Genomic DNA, 25,019 nt, shown 5'->3' with positions numbered 1-25,019 from the left:
GAAATTGTTCGTGTCGGATCCTTATATTGTAAGGACCTCAAGTTCCTAATTTCAAGTCATTCCGTTTATTGGGAGAAGATATCGTGTACACAGACGCACATACACTCATACACACACACACAGACCAATACCCAAAAACCACTTTTTTGGACTCAGGGGACCTTGAAAGGTATAGAAATTGGGGTACCTTAATTTTTTTTCGGAGAGCAATACTTTCCTTACCTATGGTACCTAATAGGGCAAGGAAAGTAAAAAATTGGTTATAATTATATCAATAGAGTATAAAATAAACTCAAGACAACACAAAAGTTGACATTCAACTTAGGGCCAGTACATATTAGGCGTTTTCAGATGGAGTTTTGGGAGTCGGCAGAGCAGAAAGCTCTCCCAATGACTGATTGGGTTGGCGCCTGAAAAAAACGCTTGATGTGGTCTGGTCCTTATTCATGCATAGCGGCAGTCCTTTACTTTTACTTCTTCGGTCATTTGTCCGAGGAGACGTCCAATAAATGTATTCTGCATATGATGTATTTCTAAATATACAACAGGCTTAAATATTTACAGTTTTCTGTACTGCTGGTCTTCATAATACAAGTTATAAGGTACCGTATGATAACATTGGATGCATTATATGTGCAAGTGCACGCGTTGGACATGCATGGCCAAGCTCGCCGGTGAGAAACAAAATATAGAAAAAGCAATAGGAACACTCACACTGAACGCATGCACTTGCTGGTTGCGTTCAGTGTGAGCAGCTACACGCAAGTCAAAACGTGTTTTTTACTGACACTTTCCAGTTTTTGGTCTTTGGCTCATGCATGATCTGACGTGCACTTGCACTAACTTGCAAGTTACGCATTCAATTTGATCACACCCTTAGATACTGCAGTAGATACGAAAAACTTCAGCACCTACCTATTTCTAACACAATAATTATTATTATTGAAGTTTTAAGCAAGGACCCTAAAAGTCCATCGAATTCATAGACCTATAAAAATTAGCGGAGACAATGTTTCAACTAAGAAGTATACATTTTCTACATTTTACCCCTAAATAAGTACGGTATCGCGGTATCGTATGGTATTCTACGGCTTAAAATTCCAGTAAATAGTGCCCAAGATGCTTTGGTTAGTCTACATTCCATTTCATTCCTCAAAGAAATAATTCAGAGACCTACCTGAGCAAATGCTCTGGTAAATACATAACTATTTGCAGCTAACTCGTCAATGTGAGGAGTATAGGCATTTTTGTCATTGTAGCAGCCTAAAGCTGGTCGAAGATCATCTACTACTATCAAAAGAATATTTTGAACACAAAAAACATTTGAAAATAACTGGCCAAATATAACAATTGATGAAAAATACTTTAATAATAGTATCATGACGTTTATTAAATAAATTAAAAATGTACTAAGTGGAGTACCGTACTGTACCTACTACTGAAATCAATTCAACATTTCTGTCCTCAATTTATCCCTAAAGAAACTGATGATTAAAACTGTAGCAAATTAGATTATCGTTTGTAAAATGTAATCAACGAAAATACTTGATTACTTTGTTTAGATACAACGACGCAAATTGTTGTGTTTTGTCAAGCCTTTGTTTACCTGTGCTTGATAGTTCAAGGTCGAAATAACTTTCAGTGCAACTTTATTTTAATTGCAAAACTCATTACAATTCGTGTTGTGTGAATTTGGAATTGCTAGTATGTACGCTCTTAGTTTGAATTGGCATTTCATTGTGTTGTTATTGTCGTCAGGTTAATAAATTCATCTATAATGTCAGCTGATTCGCCTCGAAGATTATCTCGAAAAGGTAGTACGGGCCATGTCGTCTGTCGTCCTTCCTCAACCCGTGAGTGACCCTTCCATTATTGACAGTGTTGCTGGATTCATTCATGAAGTTATACCTCAGGTAATATTTATTTTTAATAGCATTTAGACGTAGATAATACTGAACATTATCAACTTCAATTGGCAATTCAGTACAGATTCTTGCTCAAAAATTTCTACTTTCATTTTCCTATTTACCATAGGTCAGTATTTTTTTCAATGATTCTTCTGTCAACATTTCAAAACTTGTGCCAAGACTTTTTAGAATTTTACTTCTCTTGCCGAGCTTCGACTAGACATTGTTTTGTCTTGTTTCTGCTAAGTAAGCATCAAATTATTGATATTTTCACATTCTGACAAAAAATATATTTTAGATTATATCAAATCAAGATGCCATAATTATTTTGTAATATCTGTTACTTTGCTGTGATTCATATTTTTTTAAACTAATGAAACTATGGTAAGTCGCAAAAAAAAAATTAAGACTAGAATCTGGCAGAAAATCTGTAACCAAATTACATTTTTAATTTGAAAGCTTAGGATAATAATAAAAGTACAACAATAGGCTATATTCAAAATGTTATTTGTAATAACATTATTCATTTTGAAAAGATTCTACGTATATCTGAAAAAAAGTTGATATTTTAGTTTTCAGGTCGTACCTGATCAATTTACAATGACAAGGCATTCCGGGTTAGATCAAGTCGTAAGCCCAAACACTATAGTCATACATAGTTTGATAGTCACAAAATACAAATCTGTGAGTAGGGGGCCCAGAAAAATATCTTGCCGGGACGGGATTCTAACCCCTGGATGAAGAATGGTTGATGCAATTTAATGACTTGCACGAGTGGTGACAAGTTATTTTCCCAGATTCCAGATTTTTCCTCTACTTATAATATCTCTTTCACACATAGAGCCTTGCTAGTTTCAGCGGTTTTAGTAGGGTATAAATATATTTATAGAAATATATGGATATCCATAGCCTCCTAAGACTACTGACCGTTCTCTGTATGCAATCACCCTCTGGCCAGCTTCATGTAACAGCCTATTTCACTTTCTTAGTAGTTATGAAGGTAATATAATAAGACTTGACCTATTTCGGACTATGTGTAACCTTATCTAAATTCGGAAGAGGAATAGCACAAGGTTACCTTATTCTTCCTCTCCCAATCATTTTGATGATGTACTTATTGTATGAATCAATATTGTGGTTGATATACATACTGGATAAAAAGACTAGATATTTATTTATACACTAGCTGGCCCGGCGAACTTCGTACCGCCAAATAATTAATGCACCTCATGACAAACTTTAGCTGGATGCACACCTGAGGAGGCGCGGTGCGGTATTTTGCATCCAGGTGCTTCATGGTTTAAATGGAAGAACTCACACTGAATCGGGCATGGCGTGGAACGGTGTGATAAGGCAATCTTCATTAAAACACTTTGTATCACCAAGCCGCGCCTCCTCAGATGTGCTCAGCCTTAGCTTCATCTGATGCACTATATTTTTATGAAAATTATACAACAATCAGTATTTACATTTATATCTTTACGGACTTCTTATGTGCTTAGTTAGTTGTGCATCAGCACAGAGGCGAAAGAGGAGAAGAAAAATTCCTTCTACTTTGTGGCAGCAGTTTGTATTTTTAGTTATAGTTGAATGCAGCTTGTGCTGGGAATTGAATCTCCTTGCTGCTGATTTTTCGCCTGCATATTCTAAATTTATAGCGTTTCGAGTTCTACGACCCTGAATGCTTGGGTTGTTTATATTCTACAAATATTCCATGATCTGGAAGAATAATTTCTAAACTAAAATTGTATAGGAATTTTACGTGAAAAACTAACTTTATCTTGGACTGTGTCGATCATTTGTCTAAATTTTGAAGAAAATAGCACAAGGATTGCCTTCTTATTTTATCAACTAATGTCAACCCAAATTATGCTAGTTTATGTATATTTTAGACTCAAAATTGGACAAAACTTATGAAGTGTAAACATAACCTATTTTTGGACAATTTCTATCCAAGCTTGGGAAAGGAACAGTTTTGGGCTTTGAACCTGTTGGTCCTTCCCCATCATTCATAGTCAAGAATTATATTGTATCTATCAATGTTTAAAAAATTACACATCATTTTTGTCATTTGTGCCGTAAAAAAATGTTTGAATAATTGCAGGCTTACTCAAGTGTTCTGCCAGGCGACTCTAGGGAAAGCGTAGTACGGGCCAGATTCGAGCAAGCCGATTATAACGATCCATCACTTTATCCCGAGGCTGGTGAGGATTGTGATTCAACTCCACCTCTGCTATTGGTGCTCGGTTATAGCAATGGCGTACAGGTTAGTTTCTCATTCATTTCAACTCTAATAGTAGTTTACACAACATTTACATTTTTATAATGAAGGTCTTTAACGCACGAGTTAGATGTAGAGTTAGGGCTAACCGTCCACTGGAACCGTATTCAATCGATCCGTTCGGCCGTTGGATCGGACGAATCTGCCGGCCGTTAATTCGGCCGAATATGGTCGTCCATTGGAACCGTTTACGTCAGTCTGGTTCAGTAGTTGGCTGATCTATTGAATATTGAATAAATATTGAAATAACTACTATCATAGCCACCAACATTTTTCATAAAAAATTATTATATTGAGATTTTGAAAATTGATTAAACAAATATCCACTAAATTAGTCACTAATCACAATAATCTTACTTTCAGATCCTATTTGTTCAGTAATCTTTGTCTACAGATTCCTTTGAACATCACGATGTCTCGCATATCCCACAATGAAACATTCTCTTCAAACAAGCTTATCAACTTTTCATTGTTCATAGTTAAAACTTTATAAAACAGAACAAGTTAAAAAAAAACAAAAAGAGACAAGACTGTGAAACAATTTTGAGGTTAGGATGTTGTTGTCTCAGCACGACTTCGGCCGGATAGAGCCGGAAATCCCATTCAATTCGGATCGAAAAATTGATCGGCCGTGCACGGATGTATGAACCTGTTGCAATGGACGAGCTTCTATAGCTTTCTTTGTTGGGGGATCGTTCGGTAGTTTTCGGCCGATGCTAGTTCGGACGTGATCGGTTCCAGTGGACGGCCCTCCTAAGATTAATCCCTGATTAAGCTGATTTACGACTGACACTGGCACACAAGGAATCTCCCTTTTGCCTCACCTACTGTACTTATGCATGTGAACATAAATTAAATCTTCATTTTATAACTATTATTTTTATAATATAAAGGATATCATTTCGTTATTATATCTAATTAAATAAATGTATGTATCTTGGTTTAAGTGCAGTAGCATATACTCATATTTATTCTTTGTAAAGCTTTTTGTATTTTGTTTTTGGCAAAATAAATTCATTCATTCATTCAAGACAAAAGTGAGCGAGTCTTGAACATCTCACGAGTGCTTTAAAGACCATATGAAACAGTATTATACTATTTTATCTACGACCGTACACACTATTATTTCTACTACGACTAGTCAAGCAAAGTTTCATATTGCTGACTTGTTGTAAGGTTAGGGTACAAAACACACTGAAGGCGGGGTGGAGCGCGTCGTGAACAGTATCAGTTAAGTAATAAGATGCAACACATTGGAAGCGTCTACTCGCGAAGCGGGGCGTCAAACTTTGGAACAAGCTGGGTTTTTTCGGAGCGTCTACAAGCGGAGCGTCACAGTGCGAGTGCCAGTCTAGTCTACTGTTGTACATAATAATGTACTTTGAACGTCATTTTCTAGGCCATTGACGCTTGATGCTCAGACGCTTCCTGTGTGTATCATGAACGCTCTGATCACACCACGCCACGCTCCACCCCGCCTTCAGTGTGTTTGTACCCTTAAGGTGCGTACAGACTTTCGCTCTGCTCCGCAACCGAACGTCACTCCAGCAGAGCGATTGATGATCGACCGGGGAGCAACAGTCGTTCGACCGGGGAACGCGAGAAGATCTAACATCTTCCGTAACGTTCATGATGGGTGCGTGGGCGGCGCGACTGTGGTTCGATGGAGGAACGAGGGCGGTACGAGGGAGGAGCGTGCTCGGTGCGGGTTGGAAGAGCGTATATGTGTACGCAGCTTTAGAAATCAGCCAAATAGTCTATTAATGGTGAAAAGATTAAAAAGGTTGGCCGCTATGGCTCCTTATAAAATGAGCGCTGCTATCCAGAGATTGTCAGTTTGGTGTAATGGTAAGCATTCCTGACTGGCAATTGGGAGGTACCGGGTTCGATTCCCGGGCTGGCAACTAATTTTTGAATAGTAGTTCTCATCGAATATCCATCTAGCTGTTAACCCTGTTGTCAATGTCTGCAGTAGCAGAAGTCTTCGGGGTGATTTACAGCATTTATTTAGGATTTTCGTTAAATAATATTTATATATTAATTAGCATTTGAATAAATGCATTCTCTATTTAATTCCATCTGTAAAATGATGAAAAGATTGAAATAACAATTGGTAGAAAGCTACTCAGAAAGTATGCCATTATAATGTGGACCTCCTCACTATAGCACACTATCAATGTATTTTCAACGAGTCTCACTGGATGTTGATTCATGTAGAATCTATCTCAATGTTCAAGTCATACAATCTATAGTGTACATGAATGCATTACTTGAAATAATAATTGAATAGTAATATGGATAATAACTTAATATCTTTGTTTTGTTTTTTCTTGTAATATTGTACTGTTGTTTATGAGAAGCAATAAATTCTATTCTATTTGGAAAACATGATATTTAAGAAAGACAACAAACAATAACAGCCAAGGTATCCTTAGTTCACCCGATAAAATGGACCCTTCAAATCTCAAGTTGCTATAGTGCGGTCCACGTTATAATGGCAGTGGAGAAAGATAGCAGAACAACGTTGCCGATACTCTTGCAATTCCTTCTATAGACGGTAGCTGATACCGGTTTATTGATGTAATATTAACTGTTCATTCTCCTTTAAAAAAATCAATTATATTTTATTAAGTAAGAAATGATCTTTTTCAATAATTCCATAATGAATTTCATAAATAAGATGGTATTTTCAAATCAAATCGTTTATTGCACAAAAAATATATACAGAATACAACAAAAAGGAAAACAACTTTGTGCTACACGTCGGCAAAAGAAAACTTGTACACCGACGTGGAGTCTTAATATATCTTATTCACTTGTACATTGATATATATTATATTATATATTATATTTATTATATTAATATATAAAATATTATAATATAGGCTTACAATAATTAACATTCAACCAACTCAATATTGCATTCTAAGAAATAACAATAATTAAAGATATACATAAAGCTGAATTTTAAATTCATACAACATTAATCAATATCAAACCAAATCATTAATTGAATAAAAATAATTTTCTTTCACCCAGGTATGGAGTTCTTTTATTTTAGGCTTCTTTATCAACCATCCTCTTGGAACTTTATTATAAAGCTTATTTCTCAAATATGAAATACTTCTACAAAGGTAGCTAATCTGAGGTGACCAGCGTAGATGCTTATCGACAAGATAATTTTAATAATTTTATCAATTTTTTCAATTCAATTCAATTTATTTCACCAAAACACAAAAACAGTACAAAGATGTGACAATCAGAAAAAAACAATAATTATTATTCTAAATATCTATAATTATCATCTATCTGTAAAATACGGCTGGAGGTGAAGAACTACTGGCATAAGTGAAACACTTGTTCGCCAGTAGGAGTAATTATTCAATTAATTATTAATTCTACATTGTGGAAAGATGATCTGGCAACAGAGCAAAGCGAGAAAGAGATAGCGCTATCCGCTTTGTTGAATGAAAGACAAGGATAGCAATACCATTTACTCTATTCTAAACCTATGATTTTCTTTGATTGTTTGATCAAATTATTGAATTTTTCAAACAGGTGTGGAGCATTGGGTCGAGTGGAGAAGCGGTTGAAGTTCTCTCATGGAATCAACGCGTTGTGCGCACACTCCGCTTTCTCCCCTCTCCTCACTCCTCCGCCTACACCACCTCCTCCTCTTCCTCCCCTCTCGGATCCGTTCGCGCATAAGCGGCCTCTCATTGCACTAGTGGACAATTCGGGCCCTCCGCCCCACTTTTCAACATGTAGCTTCATTTCGCTGCAAGCTGGTGATCAGGTGAGCTTAAATCCTTAGACCAATTATAGAATAGACACGCTGGGAAGTCTAGCCTCTGAAGCCAACATCTACTGCCATATCGCCCCATCGTGACGTCAGCATCGGATAGAAATCTTTCAGATTGTGTCTAATTCAGATGGAAGTGAATTATCATTCATAAAAATTGTAAACTCCCGCTGCGCTCCAGCTGAAATAGACACAATCTGCTATGGAAAACAATGTAAACAAACTCTACAGATAAGTTTTCTTTACAATGGTGACGTCACGATGGGGTGACATGGCAGTAGATGTTGGCTTCATCGACTTTCAGTATGAGTATACAATGGGGCGTGTCTATTCTATAACTGGTCTAAGCTTAAATCAAGATCAATAAATACAGGTCATTACACGATCCCCTGATGTATTGCAAAACGGCCATTTTGTGTTGTTCTAGTTCACAAATTTTTACTATCCTTGCCCTATAACCATAGGTAAGGAAAGTATTGCTTTCCGAAAAAAATTAAGGTACCCCAATTTTTAAATTTCTATACGTTCCCTGAGTCCAAAAAAGTGGTTTTTGGGTATTGGTCTGTATGTGTGTGTGTGTGTGTGTGTGTGTGTGTGTGTGTGTGTGTGTGTGTGTGTGTGTGTGTGTGTGTGTGTGTGTGTGTGTGTGTGTGTGTGTGTGTGAGTGTATGTGCGTCTGTGTACACGATATCTCATCTCCCAATCAACGGAATGACTTGTAATTTGGAACTTAAGGTCGTTACACTATAAGGATCCGACACGAACAATTTCGATCAAATGCAATTCAAGATGGCGGCTAAAATGGCGAAAATGTTGCCAAAAACAGGAGTTTTCGTGATTTTCTCGGAGACGGCTCCAACGATTTTGATCAAATTCACTCCTAAAATAGGCATCGATAAGCTCTATCAACTGCCACAAGTCCCATATCTGTAAAAATTTCAGGAGCTCCGCCCCATCAATGCAGATAGATTCCCAATTATCAGGCTTCAGATACAATTGAAACAAAAAAAATCAAGTGGAGTAGATTGAGCATGAAAATCTCTACAATTAATGTTCAGTAACATTTTCACCTAAAATTGAAAATAAGCTTCAAATTCGAGAAAATGTGATTATTCAATTGCAAATTATTGTTGATTCTATTAAATCATTCACTATGAAGAGATAGCAGACTTCGTGTGTCTGCAGCGCTATTGTCCTGTCACCAGCTGTCTCAGATCTTAGAATAGTAGATTTGATATGCGCGAGAACCCTAGCGTCAGTTGATCAATTTTCATAACGGCAAGGAAAGTTGTGTGAGTGCGCCACACCAGATTTTCAAGCTTGTTTATCAGCTGTTATCGTTGTAGCTTAACACATAACACACGTTTTCCCACACACAGATCCGTCTATATGGGAAAAAATATTCACAAATTTGTTTTTAGATTATGTTGTCTATGTAAATGTATCTTGTGTCTTGTATTGTGAATTCAATTGAATTGAAAAAAAATATTAGTAATTTTCTTTCAAAAAATCGGATATTTTTCGGCTTGGAATTGTAAAATTAATTCTTCTGACAGAATAATAGTATTCAGATTCCAACTAGTAACTGAATTGTTGATTTTTAGATTCAATTGATTGGGAAATTTCAACTGTTTTTGAGGTTAGCCTCTTGTTCCAATGCCTCATGAATCATAACATCTATATGTTAAAAGGATAAGAAGAATTTTTAATAATAAATAAATTATTGAACCATTTATTATTGAAATTTTACATATTATCTGAACCATAATATTGTTTTTAAAATGCATAATGTATGATTTTGTTACGAGTAAGTTGAATTAGATTAAATTTTGAAATGTGCCGCCAAAAAAAACCAAGACAAAATTGCCGCTCCATAAGGAACACAGGGGTCTTGACCTGGTTTCTATAGACCTTGGCTTAGATTAAATTCGTAATTTCACTAATTTTATCTTGTTTCTCCATCATTATTATTAAATTCAATTTACAATTGCATCCCAAACATCTGATGATAAGACAGAGGATGTGTCCTTAAAGAGCAAACTGGAGACGATTTCTCAACACATGACAACCAAAATGATAAATTACTGTAACTATACATTAGTCACATGAAATATATATTTTTTTTAAACGCAGTCAGTCATAAGTACCAATGTGCAAGGGCCTGGGGTTGAATCAAAGACAATGAACTTTTCCTTGAACATATTACTCCTGCAGAAATTCATCCACAGAATAGTAAGGCCTTTCAAGCAACAGCCTCTTTCGAAAGCTTCCTGCTCTGCCGACTCGTCTGAAAACACCTGAAAAAATGTTCGTGTGGCCTCGCCCTAATAATCGACATTTATCGACAGTAATTGACCGAACTTCAAATCTTTACATTAAGACAGATCACAGAAAAGTTCTATGAGCATGACCTCGACCTACACATTTTATTCATCGATTTTAAACAAGCCTTCGATAGTATAATAAGGGGTGAGTTATGGAAAGTACTAGAGCATTATGGCTTACCGAAGAAGTTGATAAAACTTGCCAAAATGTCAATGAACAAGGGTACGGCCATGATAAAAGTTGGATCTAGAAAAAGTAGAAAGTTTGAGTTGAATACTGGCGTAAAGCAAGGTGACGGACTGTCAGCACTCCTATTCAATGTTGCATTACATCGTGTGATAGACGTCATTGACAAGAGAGGCAGCATTTTTCATAAAATGTATCAAGTATGTGCTTATGCCGATGACGTAGCCATAATTGCCAGAAGAAAAGATATCCTCCAGGACACGTATAAATTACTCGAAAGAGAAGCACAAAAGATTGGTCTCCTAGTCAATGAAAATAAAACAAAATACATGAAAATATCAAGAAGTCAAGCGCGAAGGGTTCCACTGAGTCTGAGAATGGATAATAGGTTGTTTGAGGGAGTGAAAAACTTCAGCTATCTGGGTGTTGAATTGAATAATCAGAATATGATGAGCACCAGTATCCATCAAATAATATTGTCGGGAAATAGAGCATACTACAGCAACATGAAGCTTCTAAAGAACAGGCTCATCAGTGGAAGCAGCAAGCTTAAGATTTATGAAACCCTTATAAGACCTGTAGTTACCTATGGCTCTGACTTTGACTAAGGAAGACCAACATAATTTAAGAGTGTATTTGAACGAAAGGTGCTTAGAAAAGTGTACGGTCCTGTTAAAGAAGGAGAAGAGTGGAGAAGGAGAACCAATGCTGAACTTGAACTATTAATAAAAGGCCGTAGTATAGTACGCTTCATAAAGGCACAGAGACTATGGTGATTCGGACATATTTATAGGATGGATGAAACCAGAATGCCAAAAATAGTGCTTAAAGAGAAGCTTCACTCAAGAAGAAAACAAGGCAGACCAAGAATACGATGGGAAGATGAGATAAAGGATGATTTGATAAGGATGGGTTATAGAGGATGGAGAGGATTTATAATGGATAGAAACGTTTGGAGGAATGTTGTGGAGGAGGCCAAAGCCCACAATTGGCTGTAGAGCTATAGAAAAAAAAATTGACCGAAAGTAGTGAGGTCTATGTTTCAACTCGATTTGCTTCTGTCTGTCTGTATGTAACGCGATTACGGCCAAATGCGTTGATAGAATTCTATGAGATTTGTCAGGAATATTCCTTTTTCAACTGCGCGTCGATGTGTACACAGGTTTTGAAATTTTGCATTTCAAGGATAATATGAAAAGAAAAGGAATTCCTCCATAATCTGATACACTATATTATATAAATATAATCATTCACTTTAAAGATAGGATCAATCAGTAAAAATATAAAATTATCCATAATCAATCAGCTGACAAGTGGCTGCAATTCATTACCTGCATTACACAGATCTCTGGCCGTGCCTATTTCTATAAGGTAGGGTTTCAATATTTTTTATTGACCGAGCGAAGTGAGGTCTAAGATTCAAGTCGACGGTTTTGCATTTCTTTTAATGTTTAAGGCCGGTTGCAGAGCTCGACCGACCGTCAGTGCGTACGTCAGTCGCGCTTGTCTTTTCCATATATATTCCATGTATCCGTACAGAGCAGGACTGACGGCACGGCATGCGCACGGTCAGGACCATGCGTTTTATACAGCGTACGAAGACCATCGGTCTATTGAAACAAATAGAAGCTTTCACAGCTGTACTGATTAGTGGACCGATCGCAACATAACCAAAGTGCTGACACCTCTGTCCGACAATCCGCTGATATTGAATTGAATAGCATAATGAGTGAATTCAATTAATATTGTCATATTTGAATTCAGAGTATTTCTATACATTCCTTCAATCATTTCTAAATTTTTATTGAAAAATATCATATATTATTAATATTATCTACATTTATTTGATCCGTAGCTTAAAGTAACTGCAAGTATTCCCAATTGTGATACAAGCTCGAAATAACTCATCAAAATTTCTGATGGACATTCTGAGGTAGTTGAAAAATGTTTCTTCACCCCAAGCAATGATGTATATAATGGTACTAAATTCCCTTTGAAATGCTCTTTGGGCGACCATCTTGTGAACTTGATATGTACGTCTTTTAATCTTTCGTTTTCGAAGATAATAAGCTGCAATAAAAATCTGTAAAGGCGTCCATTTTGTGAGTCAGAAAAACTTATGTATGGTCAGGATGGTGCATACGCACTGACGGTCGGTCGAGCTCTGAATGTGTAAAACTGATTCATCGATGCATACGGTCAGGATGGTACATACGCACTGACGGTCGGTCGAGCTCTGTAACCGGCCTAAATGTTTGAATGTTTAAATGTTTGAACGTTTAAATGTTTGAATGACAAACAATTGAAAAACAATTACTTTGGCCAAGAAAAAATATCTTGATAGTGTGATTAAGCATTCGGATAATGTTACAAAGGCTACTTGGCAGGTAATAAGGAATACTATGGGAAATTCATCTTTCAAAAACGAATGCCCAAAATTGTTTGCGGATGGAGTTTTGGTTGACGAGCCTGTACAGGTTGCAGAATGTTTCAATGAGCACTTCAACAGGAAATCCAAAGCACATAGGTGCAACTTAGAGGACATTAAAGAGTACCTACAAGCATTCAGACAACATAGAATAGAGAATAATAGGGGTATTAGACAGTTCAGATTTCAACCATTGTCGGAAGGGCAAGTTCTCAGGATAATGACAGGCTTAAAAAATAAGAGTTCAGCGGGGTGGGATGGCATTCCTATATTTATCATTAAAAAGTCATGTAATCCCATACTTAAGCCTCTTACATACTTGATTAATCTCTCTTTTGATACTGGACATTTTCCTGACTTGTTGAAATACGCTGTTTTGAAACCTTTGTACAAGAAGGGGGATAAGAATGATGTTGCTAATTTTAGACCAGTAGCTCTGCTCTCATCTTTCTCGAAAGTTTTTGAACGGGCTTCTCATACTCAGCTCAATAATTTTTTTGAAAAATCCTCTCTTTTTTGCAAGTCACAGTTTGGATTTAGAAAGGGCAGATCCATTGAAGATGCTGTTTTCGGAATTAACCAGGGGACACTTAAGGCTAGGGATGACTCTGAACAGGCTCTGGGTATTTTCTGTGACTTGTCGGGAGCTTTTGATAATGTTCAACATGATCTTCTATTGCACAAATTGAAATATTATGGTGTAAATGGGAAAGAATACTCATGGTTCCAGTCATATTTATCGGGGAGGTTCCATAGAGTGTCAATATCTGTTGGTAATGAAACATGCAGCTCTTCTTGGTTACCTATGTCTCAGGGAGTACCGCAGGGTTCAATATTGGGTCCCCTCTTATACCTGGTCTATGTTAATGACATCGAGAGTCACGTCAATTTCAAACTCTCTCTTTTTGCGGACGACACTACAGCTTTAATCACCAGTAGGAACAGTGAATGTTTGATAAGAGAGGCTGAGAGGTGTCTTGCTGAATTAGATTCGTGGTTTGTTCAGAATAGTCTTAGTTTGAACTGCAAAAAAACTAAAGTAATTCCCTTCAGTAGAGACTATAAAAGTTTTGGAATAAACTTGAATACGCAAAGTAGAGTTGAAACTTCTGATTCCACGACATTCTTGGGTCTGATGATGGAGAGTGATTCGAAGTGGAAGCTTCATATTTATCATGTCACTGGTAAATTGAATAGAGCCTTGTTCGCATTAAGAGTAATGACTAGAGTAGGGAGTGAAAAAACTGTTCTTTTTGTATATCATGCTTATTTTCTGTCAGTTATGAGATATGGAGTTATTTTTTTGGGAAAAAGTATAGAGAATAATGGAATATTCATACTGCAGAAGAAAGCCATTAGGATAATTTATAAGATTAATACAATGCGCTCTTGCAGGCCTTATTTTAAAGAAAAGAGATTGCTGACGGCTCCTGCTATTTATATATTAGATTTAGCAATCTTCGTTTTTAAAAATAGACGAATGTATGATGAGAACCAGGTGAGTCATCCCCATAATACTCGATTTAGAGGTTTTGTTTACCCACATCACAGACTAAGCCTGCTGGAGAGTGGCCCGTTTTATATGGGAATGAAAATATTTAATTCAATCCCATCTCACATAAGAGAAATTGATGGCTTGAAGGAGTTCAAAAAAACACTCAGGGAATTCCTTATTGTATTGTGTTTGTACAGGTTAGCAGACTTCCTTGTTGAATAGTGTTTGATTGATGTATGTTATGTGGGATCTGTTGTGTTGAAATAGGAGGGATGGTAGATATTAGATTAAACTTTGACGTGTCATATACTGCGGGATCGTTGCTCCCTTAATGCAGTTCAGTAATTGTGACGAACAAGTAAAGTAAAGTAAAGTAATGTTTAAATGTTTATATGTTGCGCATTTACGGCGAAACGCGGTAATAGATTTTCATGAAATTTGAAAGGTATGTTCCTTTTTCAATTGCGCGTCGACGTATATACAAGGTTTTTTGGAAATTTTGCATCTCAAGGATAATATAAAAGGAAAAAGGAGCCAATATTAAAAAATCAGACTATAGAATTATTCATCATAAATCAGCTGACAAGTGATTACACAGATGTGTGGAGAAGCCAGTCTATTGCTGTATTTCCATAAGGTCTATAGTTTCAATCAGGTACTACTTGTGGATGAGAATACTGCGTGAGGTCTACTGTTCACAGAACTACTAGTTGATATTCTCACATTTAAAAAACAAATTTAATAGGCGATTGAAAATAAAATAAAGAATGATTAAATGAACTGAATAATGCCGAAGAAATTATAATATTGATTGAAAAATATTAATTTTAAAATAGTTGAGAAATATTCTTATCAGATGGAAAGATTATCACAAATATGCAGCTACAATACTCGACCACTAATTACAAATCAATTTATAATACGATTTTCCAGACTCTCAGTAAGCAGAAGGCAATTTGATCACAACTGCAATATTCTCATAAATAGAATTCCTAGAAATTTGTTAACACATGAAATGAATAAAAACTTTATTACTCTAATAATTGATGACTGGGTTGAATCTAACATTTTCCAAAATATTGTTTTAATTTTGTGATTAAGTAATGTACACAAAAAATTTTAGCAATTCAAATAAAATTTTTCATAGAAAACTAATATAATAAAGATGAAATCCGTAAATTTTTTAGTTTCTCATCTGTAGTCCAGGGTTTTGAAAATAAATATGAAAGCTCCATATTGAATGTTGCATAATGTGAGAACATCATTATTTATTTTTCTGAATATATTACTGTATTATTATTATTTATTATTTTCTATTATTTTTTAATCTCAACTCATTGCTAGTGAACAGACTAATTGTCTATGCTAGCAATGTCATTAAAAATATATAATTGAAAATTAAATAAATTTACATTTATGTATTTCAGTTAAATGCAGTGGCATATACTTATTTATTTTTGTAAAGTTTTTTTGTATTTTGTGTTTTTGGCAAATAAATTATTCATTATTCATTCATTTGCTTCATTTTCTATGAATAAACGTGAGCTAAACCTTTTGCTCATGCTCATCAAAAAAATAGTTTGAGCATTTGCTCAAAAGTAGAAGCTCATACTCAAAATTGTATGAATAAACTAGAGCATTTGCTCAACTTTTGAAGCAAATGCTTCAAAACTGGTGAGTCTAGTCTAGAGCAGCTTTTCACCTTTTGCTCATTGTAAAATGGCTCAACTAATTCGTATGAGGAAGAGGAAACTATACCAGATACGATCACAACCAATGGTTGAGAACTATAAAACTATTTTTAGATTCAACTATGATATATATCGCCATTATTCCTACAAAAGAAAGCTATCTGATATAAAGATAGCCATCACAAAATAGGAAATAGGCATTTAAGAAGATGAGAGTGTAGACGATTATAAGAAGGCTATTGATATTATAAGATTATGCTGAAGATTATTATAGAGATGACATTTTTTACGCTATTTTTTCAAAATTCTAAACTCAATTCATAAATAGAAAACAGAGCAGACGACCCAAACACAAGCGGTGTCCCCTACTTGCATATTTAGCGCTTACGTGAGCTATAAAAACAAAGTAAGGCCACAAAGGCGAATCAGCTGATGAGAAATCGTTAAAATACGTGAGCATTTGCTCCAGTGTTCAGGAGCATAAGGTAAGAGTGTAAGGTAAAGCTTATTCATATAAAATGAGCAATTGCTTATGTTTCAACCTAATGCTCATGAGCAAAACCTTTTGCTCCATGCTCATGAGCATATGCTTTGGTTTTATCCATATGGCCCATTACCCCTCTCCGCACTGTTGCCAAATCGTGCTGGCCAACTGGCGCTCGATAGTGGACCCAGGTTCTAAGGCACAACTCACACTTATGCGACTCACGTTGATAAGAGACTGCAACTCCAATCCCTCTGCGACGCAGCATGTGTTTTCAAATGGTGACACTCAGACCAGTCGTTTCTATAGTGAGGTCCACGTTATAATGGCAGTGTTTGATTAGCAATGGTATTGCTATCCTTGTCCATCATTCAACAAAGCGGATAGCGCTATCTCTATCTCGCTTTGCTCTGTTCCCAGATCATCTTTCCACAATGTAGTAGTAATTTCCACAATTAGCGAAATATTTCATCTTCATTATGAAATTGTTGAAAAATATAATTTCTTGCTTAATAAAATATTATTTATTATTTTAAACGTGTTAATATTGCATCAATATACCTGTATCAGCTATCGTCTATAGAAGGCATTGACAAGACGATACCTTATCAGCAACGTTGTTCTCCTATTTTTCTCTACTGCCATTATAACGTGGACCTCACTATAGTCTCTGTAACTTGACGACTGTGAGACGGGGTCGAGCGGCGACTCGACATGTTGGTCGAGAAGCGACTTGAATTGCGTGATACTTAATGAAAGTGGGGTTTATGTTATCATTTTAGATAAGACAATAATTAAAATTATTATATATTAGGATTGATATATCCATTGTAATTATAATAAAGTGGGGTTAGAAATGGAGTAGCATGGAACTGAAGTAGTGACAATGAGCTAGAAAGTTGTAAGGTCGAGAGACTGGAGTCGTACGATTTGAGTCGAGCTAGTGTGAGTTGAGCCTTATAGGTAATTTAATCATTTTCCCACTATGCAGCGTTGCCAAATCGTGCTGGCCAACCGGTGTTTGAATGTGGTGCAGTTTGGGGAGCGCATAGCCTTGTTCGACGCGGCAACAGTTAGTCGACGCGGCAACACAGTCAGTCTACGGACTTTGTGAAGAACGGACGAATTTTGTTTTGCTCTCGTTATCTCGTTATCTCTCAATTTGTGCCTGTCGTCTTTCACTCGTTCAATGTTGTTCTAGTAAATCTAACCTAATTCCGTACTCAAATATAATTTGTTAAAGTGACTATTTCTTCGTTGTAACTACTTCTTCCACTGGTAGACGGTATGAGTGCATGCGGGATTTGCTCCGTAGTCCTTGCGAGGACCGAGAAGGATAAAATCAAGTATGGTCAATGTAATGACATGTACCATGCTAAGTGTGTAAATCTCACCGCTGTTGAACTGCAACATATCGCTGGTAAGCCGTGGTCGTGTAGTAAATGCCTTAAAATGAAGAGACTTAAGATATTTCAGTGAGTAATGTCGATTCATTTGATTACACTGATGCTTTCGTGACTGAACCGCTGACTTTGGATGGAGTCAAAGTGTTGATCTCGGACTATTTGAAAGAGTTTATTGTTCAAATGGACGAAAAAATCTCAAACTCCTTGCTTCCGATAAGTGCTTATCTTGCTAGTAATAATGAGCTCCTGAAAGAATTGCAGAAGACTATCGCTAGTCAGAATGAAACTATCAAGTATCTCCGTTCCGAAAATGTAGAATTGAAGCATAAAGTGATTAAACTCAGTAGTGAATTTGATGATTTGGAACAATATTCGAGAAGAGAATGTATCGAAATAAACGGTGTTCCCGAGGCGATAAATGAAAATTTGCAAAAGCTATTCCAGGATGTAGGGAAAGCAATTAAATTTAAAAAGGGCTACGAGGCAGTCAGCTGTTGTCATCGACTGAAAAAGCGCAACAATCAAGCTACACCTGGGATAATAGTAAAGTTCACGAGGAGGGAGGATGCGGAGGACTTCATTCAGTTGAAGAAGGATAAGGGAGTTCTAACTACACGTGATATTGGTCTGACTGGAGCCAATCACATATTCATCAACGCATCGTTAACGGCAAAGCGTAGAGTCCTGTTCGGGAAGGCCAGACAGCTGGTGAAAGCCGCTAAAATCAAATACCTGTGGGTGGATCGAGCTGGAAGAATCAAGGCAAGAGTTGTGGACGGTGGACCTGTATCTGTGATTCAATCGGACGACGATTTGCTGCCCTTTTCTCGATTTGCTGACACTTCGCAATAATTGGTTATTCTAATTGAATAAACTTTAAAATGAACAATCAGTTTGATCTCGTGCTTTGAGTGAACTATTTTGATTGAGTATTCTTGTTATTGTTTATCAGTTTTTTATTTATTTCTTGTTTTTATATTGTGTGCATGCATATTTAATGGGCTGTCTCTATTAATAATTAATATTGTTTCTTTGGTTATGAAAGTGAATATGCAACTGCAGGTGAATGGTTCTAACAATCTGTTTGATGTCATGCATGGAATGAATGCCTTAAAATGAAGAGACTTAAGATATTTCGGTGAGTAATGTCGATTCATTTGATTACACTGATGCTTTCGTGACTGAAACGCTGACTTTGGATGGAGTCAAAGTGTTGATCTCGGACTGTTTGAAAGAGTTTATTGTTCAAATGGACGAAAAAATCTCAAACTCCTTGCTTCCGATTAGTGCTAATCTTTCTAGTAATAATGAGCTCCTGAAAGAATTGCAGAAGACTATCGCTAGTCAGAATGAAACTATCAAGTGTCTCCGTTCCGAAAATGTAGAATTGAAGCATAAAGTGATTAAACTCAGTAGTGAATTTGATGATTTGGAACAATATTCGCGTAGAGAATGTATCGAAATAAACGGTGTTCCCGAGGCGATAAATGAAAATTTGCAAAAGCTATTCCAGGATGTAGGGAAAGCAATTAAATTTAAAAAGGGCTACGAGGCAGTCAGCTGTTGTCATCGACTGAAAAAGCGCAACAATCAAGCTACACCTGGGATAATAGTAAAGTTCACGAGGAGGGAGGATGCGGAGGACTTCATTCAGTTGAAGAAGGATAAGGGAGTTCTAACTACACGTGATATTGGTCTGACTGGAGCCAATCACATATTCATCAACGCATCGTTAACGGCAAAGCGTAGAGTCCTGTTCGGGAAGGCCAGACAGCTGGTGAAAGCCGCTAAAATCAAATACCTGTGGGTGGATCGAGCTGGAAGAATCAAGGCAAGAGTTGTGGACGGTGGACCTGTATCTGTGATTCAATCACTATCATGTTATCTTGACTGGCTTGTTTTCACTCCTATAAGTTTTCTCTCGTTTCTCGCTTTACAATTTTGTTTATTACTACTGCCTCTTCCTTCATCTTCTGCATTAACAATGAATAATTAAATACTGAAATTTTTGTCTTTTTTATTTTGTTGAATTCTGCATGATTTAAATATTTTTCTATTGAGCGCTAGCTATGTCTGGTTGTGAGTTTGTGTGTGTGTGTGCGTGTGTGTGTGTGTGTGTGTGTGTGTGTGTGTGTGTGTGTGTGTTGTGTGTGTGTGTGTGTGTGTGTGTGTGTGGTGTGTGTTGTGTGTGTGTGTGTGTGTGTGTGTGTGTGTGTGTGTGTGTGTGTGTGTGTGTGTGTGTGTGTGTGTGTGTGTGTGTGTGTGTGTGTGTGTGTGTGTGTGTGTGTGTGTGTGTGTGCGTGCGTGCGTGTGTGTGTGTGTGAGTGTGTGTGTGTGTGAGTGTGTGTGTGTGTGAGTGTGTGTGTGTGTGTGTGTGAGTGTGTGAGTGAGTGAGTGAGTTGAGTGAGTGAGTGATGAGTGAGTGTGAGTGAGTGAGTGTGAGTGAGTGAGTGAGTGAGTTGAGTGAGTGAGTGAGTGTGTGTGTGTGTGTGTTGTGTGTGTGTGTTGTGTGTGGTGTGTGTGTGTGTGAGGAAAGGAGAATGAGAGAGTGTACATGGTTCGGGGTACTTAGTTATCACAGAGTTTCTATCTATCAAGTTATTTAATTTTGGGTTTATTTTGGAATTCATTTCTGGTTGTTTTGTCTAGATTTAGTTTAGTTTTGTTTACTTAATTATCGGTGATGAGTGCGGAATGGGTTTATCCGTTCATCTTATTCCATATCTTAACTGTTTTTATTCTATTTTAATTTGTACTTTCAATTATAATAGTACTATTACCATCCAATCATTCTATTTGTTTTTCTTCTATTTATTAAAAATTGTTACTGTCATGGAGAGAGTGAATGAGCAGCATAAATATTTATCAATACACTATCAAAATGTTAGAGGTTTGAGGACAAAGACACACTCATTTCTGACTTCACTCCTGCCTTCTGATTATGATGTTATTGTTATCACTGAGACGTGGTTGTGTAATGGAATCATGGACAGTGAGTTGTTCACCGACTCTTATATTATTTATCGGAGAGATAGGCCACAAGGTATGGGCGGTGGGGTCCTGATTGCTGTTAATTGTAGGGTTCGCTCTAATCTATGTCCCTGTTTAACTCTTGATCCGTACGAGAGTCTTGGTGTCAATATCAACTTTGAGGGTGTTAGCCATACAGTAATCGCTATTTACATTCCTTGCTCTTCTAGCTTTCAGTACTTCGATACCTATTTGAGTCACCTGGAATCTTGTTATGCAGCTATTGGTGATAAGTTGAACTTTTTGGGGGATTTTAACTTACCTGAATTTACCAATAATAGGGATTGTTTGGAGCTGGGCTCTCCTTCTGCCAGAAGATTGGCCTCTTTCGTTAACTTTTATGAGCTGGCTCTCTGTAATACAGTTCTTAATTGTAATAATCGTATCTTGGACTTGGAATTTCCAGCATTGACATTAATGTCGAGCGTTGTGATTATTTCCTGGTTCCAGAGGATGCTCACCATCCATCGCTTGTCATTACAGTTCAGATGATGTCCATATTTCCTAATTCCCGTTCGAATTGTATTGAACTGTATGACTTCAGGAGGGCGGACTATCTCATGCTTTATACTCAGTTGAGAGATTGTCATTGGGAACTTATTTATAATTCTTCTGGTGTGGATGAAGCTGTTGATATATTTTACAACTTCATCTATGAGTGCTTTGATAATTGTGTGCCAAAGAGGAGGTTAGGCCGGGAGGCACTAAATATCCACCATGCTTTAATGCTGAAATAATAGGATTAATGAAAAGGAAGGATAGGTGTGCTAAAAAGAAGAGTTTCTCTTTATACCACTTGGAACAATTTAAAAGCTTGAGAACTCAGGTCAAGCAGTTGATTGCTCAGCAATATAGTAACTATATATCCAGGGTGGAGTTGGGTTTCAAAAGTGATGTCAAGAGCTTTTGGGGCTTTGTAAACTCAAGGAGAGCTAATGGCTCTACTCATGAAGGTATGCACTTGGATGACCAGGTTTTTGGTTTGCATGATTTGCTGGATGGCTTTGCTCAATATTTTTCTTCAGTTTTTTCTGATGACACACACTTGGCTGATGTCGACGATGGCAACATCAATCCTGGAATTAATATCCCTTCCCTTTCAATTGGTTCTATTGACCTGAGTACAATATTGGCAGCAATAGGTAATCTGAGCCCTAGTTCTGGCTGTGGCCCTGACAATGTTCCTCCATTTATTGTAAAGGGTTGTGCTGAAATACTGGGTCCTCCCATGAAGTTCATCTTTGATCTGTCCTTGAGGTCTTCAGTGTTCCCCACCAGATGGAAAATTGGTAAGGTTATTCCCATATTTAAGTCTGGAAGAAGGAATGACATATCCAACTTCCGCCCAATAACTCAATTGTCACCTTTTGCTAAGGTATTTGAGAGAGTGCTTTATGATTGTGTGATTTGTCATATTAGTCCCTTTTTATCTAATAGTCAGCATGGTTTCCTGAGGGGTCGCTCAACCACAACTAACTTGCTTGAGTTCACAGCTGATGTTTCAGAGGCGCTTGATGTTGGGGGTAGAGTGGATGTAGTATACACTGACTTTTCCAAGGCTTTTGATAGAATCAGTCATAAGCGGCTTGTTTGCAAATTATCTAGTTTTGGTTTGGTGCCTCAGCTTGTTAGTTTCTTTTCTGACTACCTGAGTGATCGTCTTAATTATGTTTCTGTCTTGAATTTGAAATCTAGCACTTATGTCAGTTCCTCTGGTGTGCCTCAGGGTAGTAATTTGGGTCCTTTGTTGTTCTTAATGTTTATTAATGACCTACCTGGCTGCCAGTTGCAATCCAATTGTTTGATGTTTGCTGATGACTTGAAGATCTACAGGAAGATTGATTGCCATAATGACTCTGTTCTGCTGCAAAGTGACCTGGATTTTGTCTCGGGGTGGTGCACGGATAACGGCCTCGATCTCAATGTTGGCAAATGTAAATTTATGGTCTTCACTCGTAAGCTGAATTATCCTATTTTCAATTATAGAATTAACGGCTTTCAACTCTCTAGAGTCGATAGTTTCAAGGATCTGGGTGTATTGTTTGATTCTTCTCTGAGTTTTGCTCCCCATGTCCATTCTTTGGTTGGTAGGGCTAATGGGATGCTGGGTTTCATCATGAGATCTACGGCTAGGTTTAGAGATGTTGAAGGCTTGATGGCTCTCTTTCCTAGCCTTGTTCGGAGCTTGCTTGAATATTGCGCGGTGGTTTGGGATCCCCATCAGGTGGGTCTGATACATGAGATTGAAATTGTTCAGAATAAATTTTTGAGATTGTTATTTTGTAGAAAACAGAATCGTCCTTGTCCTTTGGGGTTTCCAACTGGTGTGTTGCGCAGCATGTTTGGCTTTGAGACTTTGGCATCCAGACGGAAGGTACTTTCTTGTTTATTCCTCTATGGTCTTGTGAACGGTTCCGTGAGCAGTCCTAATCTGTTGGAAAGGCTGAATTTTAAGGTTCCTGTCTTCAATAATCGTAATCGGCAAGAGTTCTCAATCTGTAGATGTAACACGGTTGGTCATTATTACTCACCAATGAATCGTATTCCTCGTATATTTCTCTGCTGTGATGGTCAGGTGGATCTCTTCTCCTTGTCTAAATGGAGCTTCAAGAGAAAAATGTCTCCATTCTTCAATTGAAGAGTAATATAGACCTGTTGTTCTTATTTTACTCTGGTTCACAATAGCCTTTTCTTTGTTCTCTCCATGGTCACCCTTTTTCCACTAACTAACTTTTAATATTTTTTCCACTTCCCTTTTGATCCCTTTTTCTCTAGTTCTTTTATCACTTCTCTTAGAACCATATGTAATACGTAGGTTATATGTTGTTATTTTATGTGGTTATGATTGATCTTATTGAATAATCAAAATTCAAATTTTATTATTTACCTTCAACATTGTTCTTTTCTTTCTCAGAGTAGCTATTATACTATTTTTCTTTTCTGTTTTTCACATGTACCATTTTAAACATTCTCTTTTATTACTTTCCTAGTATTTATATATATCTTTTTTTTCTGTAATAATTTTTAATAATTTATTTCCTGTATTCATGAGTGCGTTTGGGCTGTTATGCCTGTTGCACTCCTAGATTTTTGTAAGAATAAATAAATAAATAAATGTACGGTAAGTTACCGTATGAATCAGCTAATAAATTCAGTTAGTTAGCCAAAATTTACTATAAAATAAACTAAAATAAACACTGGAGGACCGGCTAACCATCACCAACTGCTATCCCAGTTATAATAATATGTGCAACCGGCAGTGAACATAAAGATAACAAGCAATAAAAATTAATAAATATCAGATAAGAATAATTATCAGAGTTTAAATTATTATTATTATCATTATTATTGTTGTCATTTGTTACGTGAAGCCACAAATCTGAGCAGAGCTCAAGTGGCATGTAACATGTCATGAACATTTTTCTATGTAAAGTGTATGCATCTGTATCAACTCAAAGTATGAAGGCACCACAACATTCCTCCATTGTATAGGGACACGCTTCCACAAGTACATTAGTAATTGAAGGCAAGTAGAGCCTATGACTACCACATAACCGTATTCTTTCGGGTAGACAATTGAAGAGCTTGAGTCCCGAATAATATGGTCCTTTTTCCAAAAGTGTCAGTCTGTGAGCGGGGTACTGATATACAGCTGAACTCTTTGCTCTTGTGCTATAGCCATGGCAAACTACATTTCCTTCAAATCTCTCTGAATTCTGAAGACAAAATTTACAGTCTCAAGGAAGTGCAATGCTGGGACCGTGAGAAACCTGTATTTTCTAAAAATGGGCCTACATGAATTGGATGGCCGCAAGCCCTCCAAAACACGAACAGCTTTCTTTTGCATCTTAAATATTGTATATAAGTTATTTTTACTATTCCCCAAAAGAAGATGCTGTAGCGTATTAGGGCTAAAAAATATCCATGATACACCTTCTGAACTGTCTTTATAGTGGATGCAGTCCTCACAGTTCTCAGCGCAAA

The 25,019-nt window shown here is 36.9% G+C and overlaps 2 protein-coding genes across 2 annotated transcripts in view; both read left to right on the top strand.

Moving 5' to 3' along the window:
* Window positions 1-25,019, top strand: part of LOC111052137 — an 86,290-nt gene that overhangs the window by 32,432 nt on the left and 28,839 nt on the right. Inside the window, exons 8-15 of the mRNA XM_039443429.1 lie at window positions 4,012-4,173; window positions 4,552-4,565; window positions 7,747-7,984; window positions 17,591-17,692; window positions 18,267-18,797; window positions 19,336-19,866; window positions 22,861-22,990; window positions 23,322-23,409. Of these exons, the coding sequence (XP_039299363.1) occupies window positions 4,012-4,173; window positions 4,552-4,565; window positions 7,747-7,984; window positions 17,591-17,692; window positions 18,267-18,797; window positions 19,336-19,866; window positions 22,861-22,990; window positions 23,322-23,409 (1,796 nt within the window). The remainder of the gene's footprint in view (window positions 1-4,011; window positions 4,174-4,551; window positions 4,566-7,746; window positions 7,985-17,590; window positions 17,693-18,266; window positions 18,798-19,335; window positions 19,867-22,860; window positions 22,991-23,321; window positions 23,410-25,019) is intronic.
* On the top strand, window positions 1,648-7,982 carry LOC120355255 (breast carcinoma-amplified sequence 3-like). Its single transcript, XM_039443599.1, has 3 exons — window positions 1,648-1,913; window positions 4,012-4,173; window positions 7,747-7,982. The coding sequence occupies exons 1-3, from the start codon at window positions 1,827-1,829 to the stop codon at window positions 7,894-7,896; spliced, it is 399 nt and encodes a 132-aa protein (XP_039299533.1). The 5' UTR covers window positions 1,648-1,826; the 3' UTR covers window positions 7,897-7,982.

The sequence above is a fragment of the Nilaparvata lugens genome, chromosome Y, assembly GCF_014356525.2.
Source record: "Nilaparvata lugens isolate BPH chromosome Y, ASM1435652v1, whole genome shotgun sequence".
In the NCBI taxonomy this organism is placed as follows: domain Eukaryota; kingdom Metazoa; phylum Arthropoda; class Insecta; order Hemiptera; family Delphacidae; genus Nilaparvata; species Nilaparvata lugens.
This window is presented reverse-complemented; position numbering and strand designations above follow the sequence as displayed.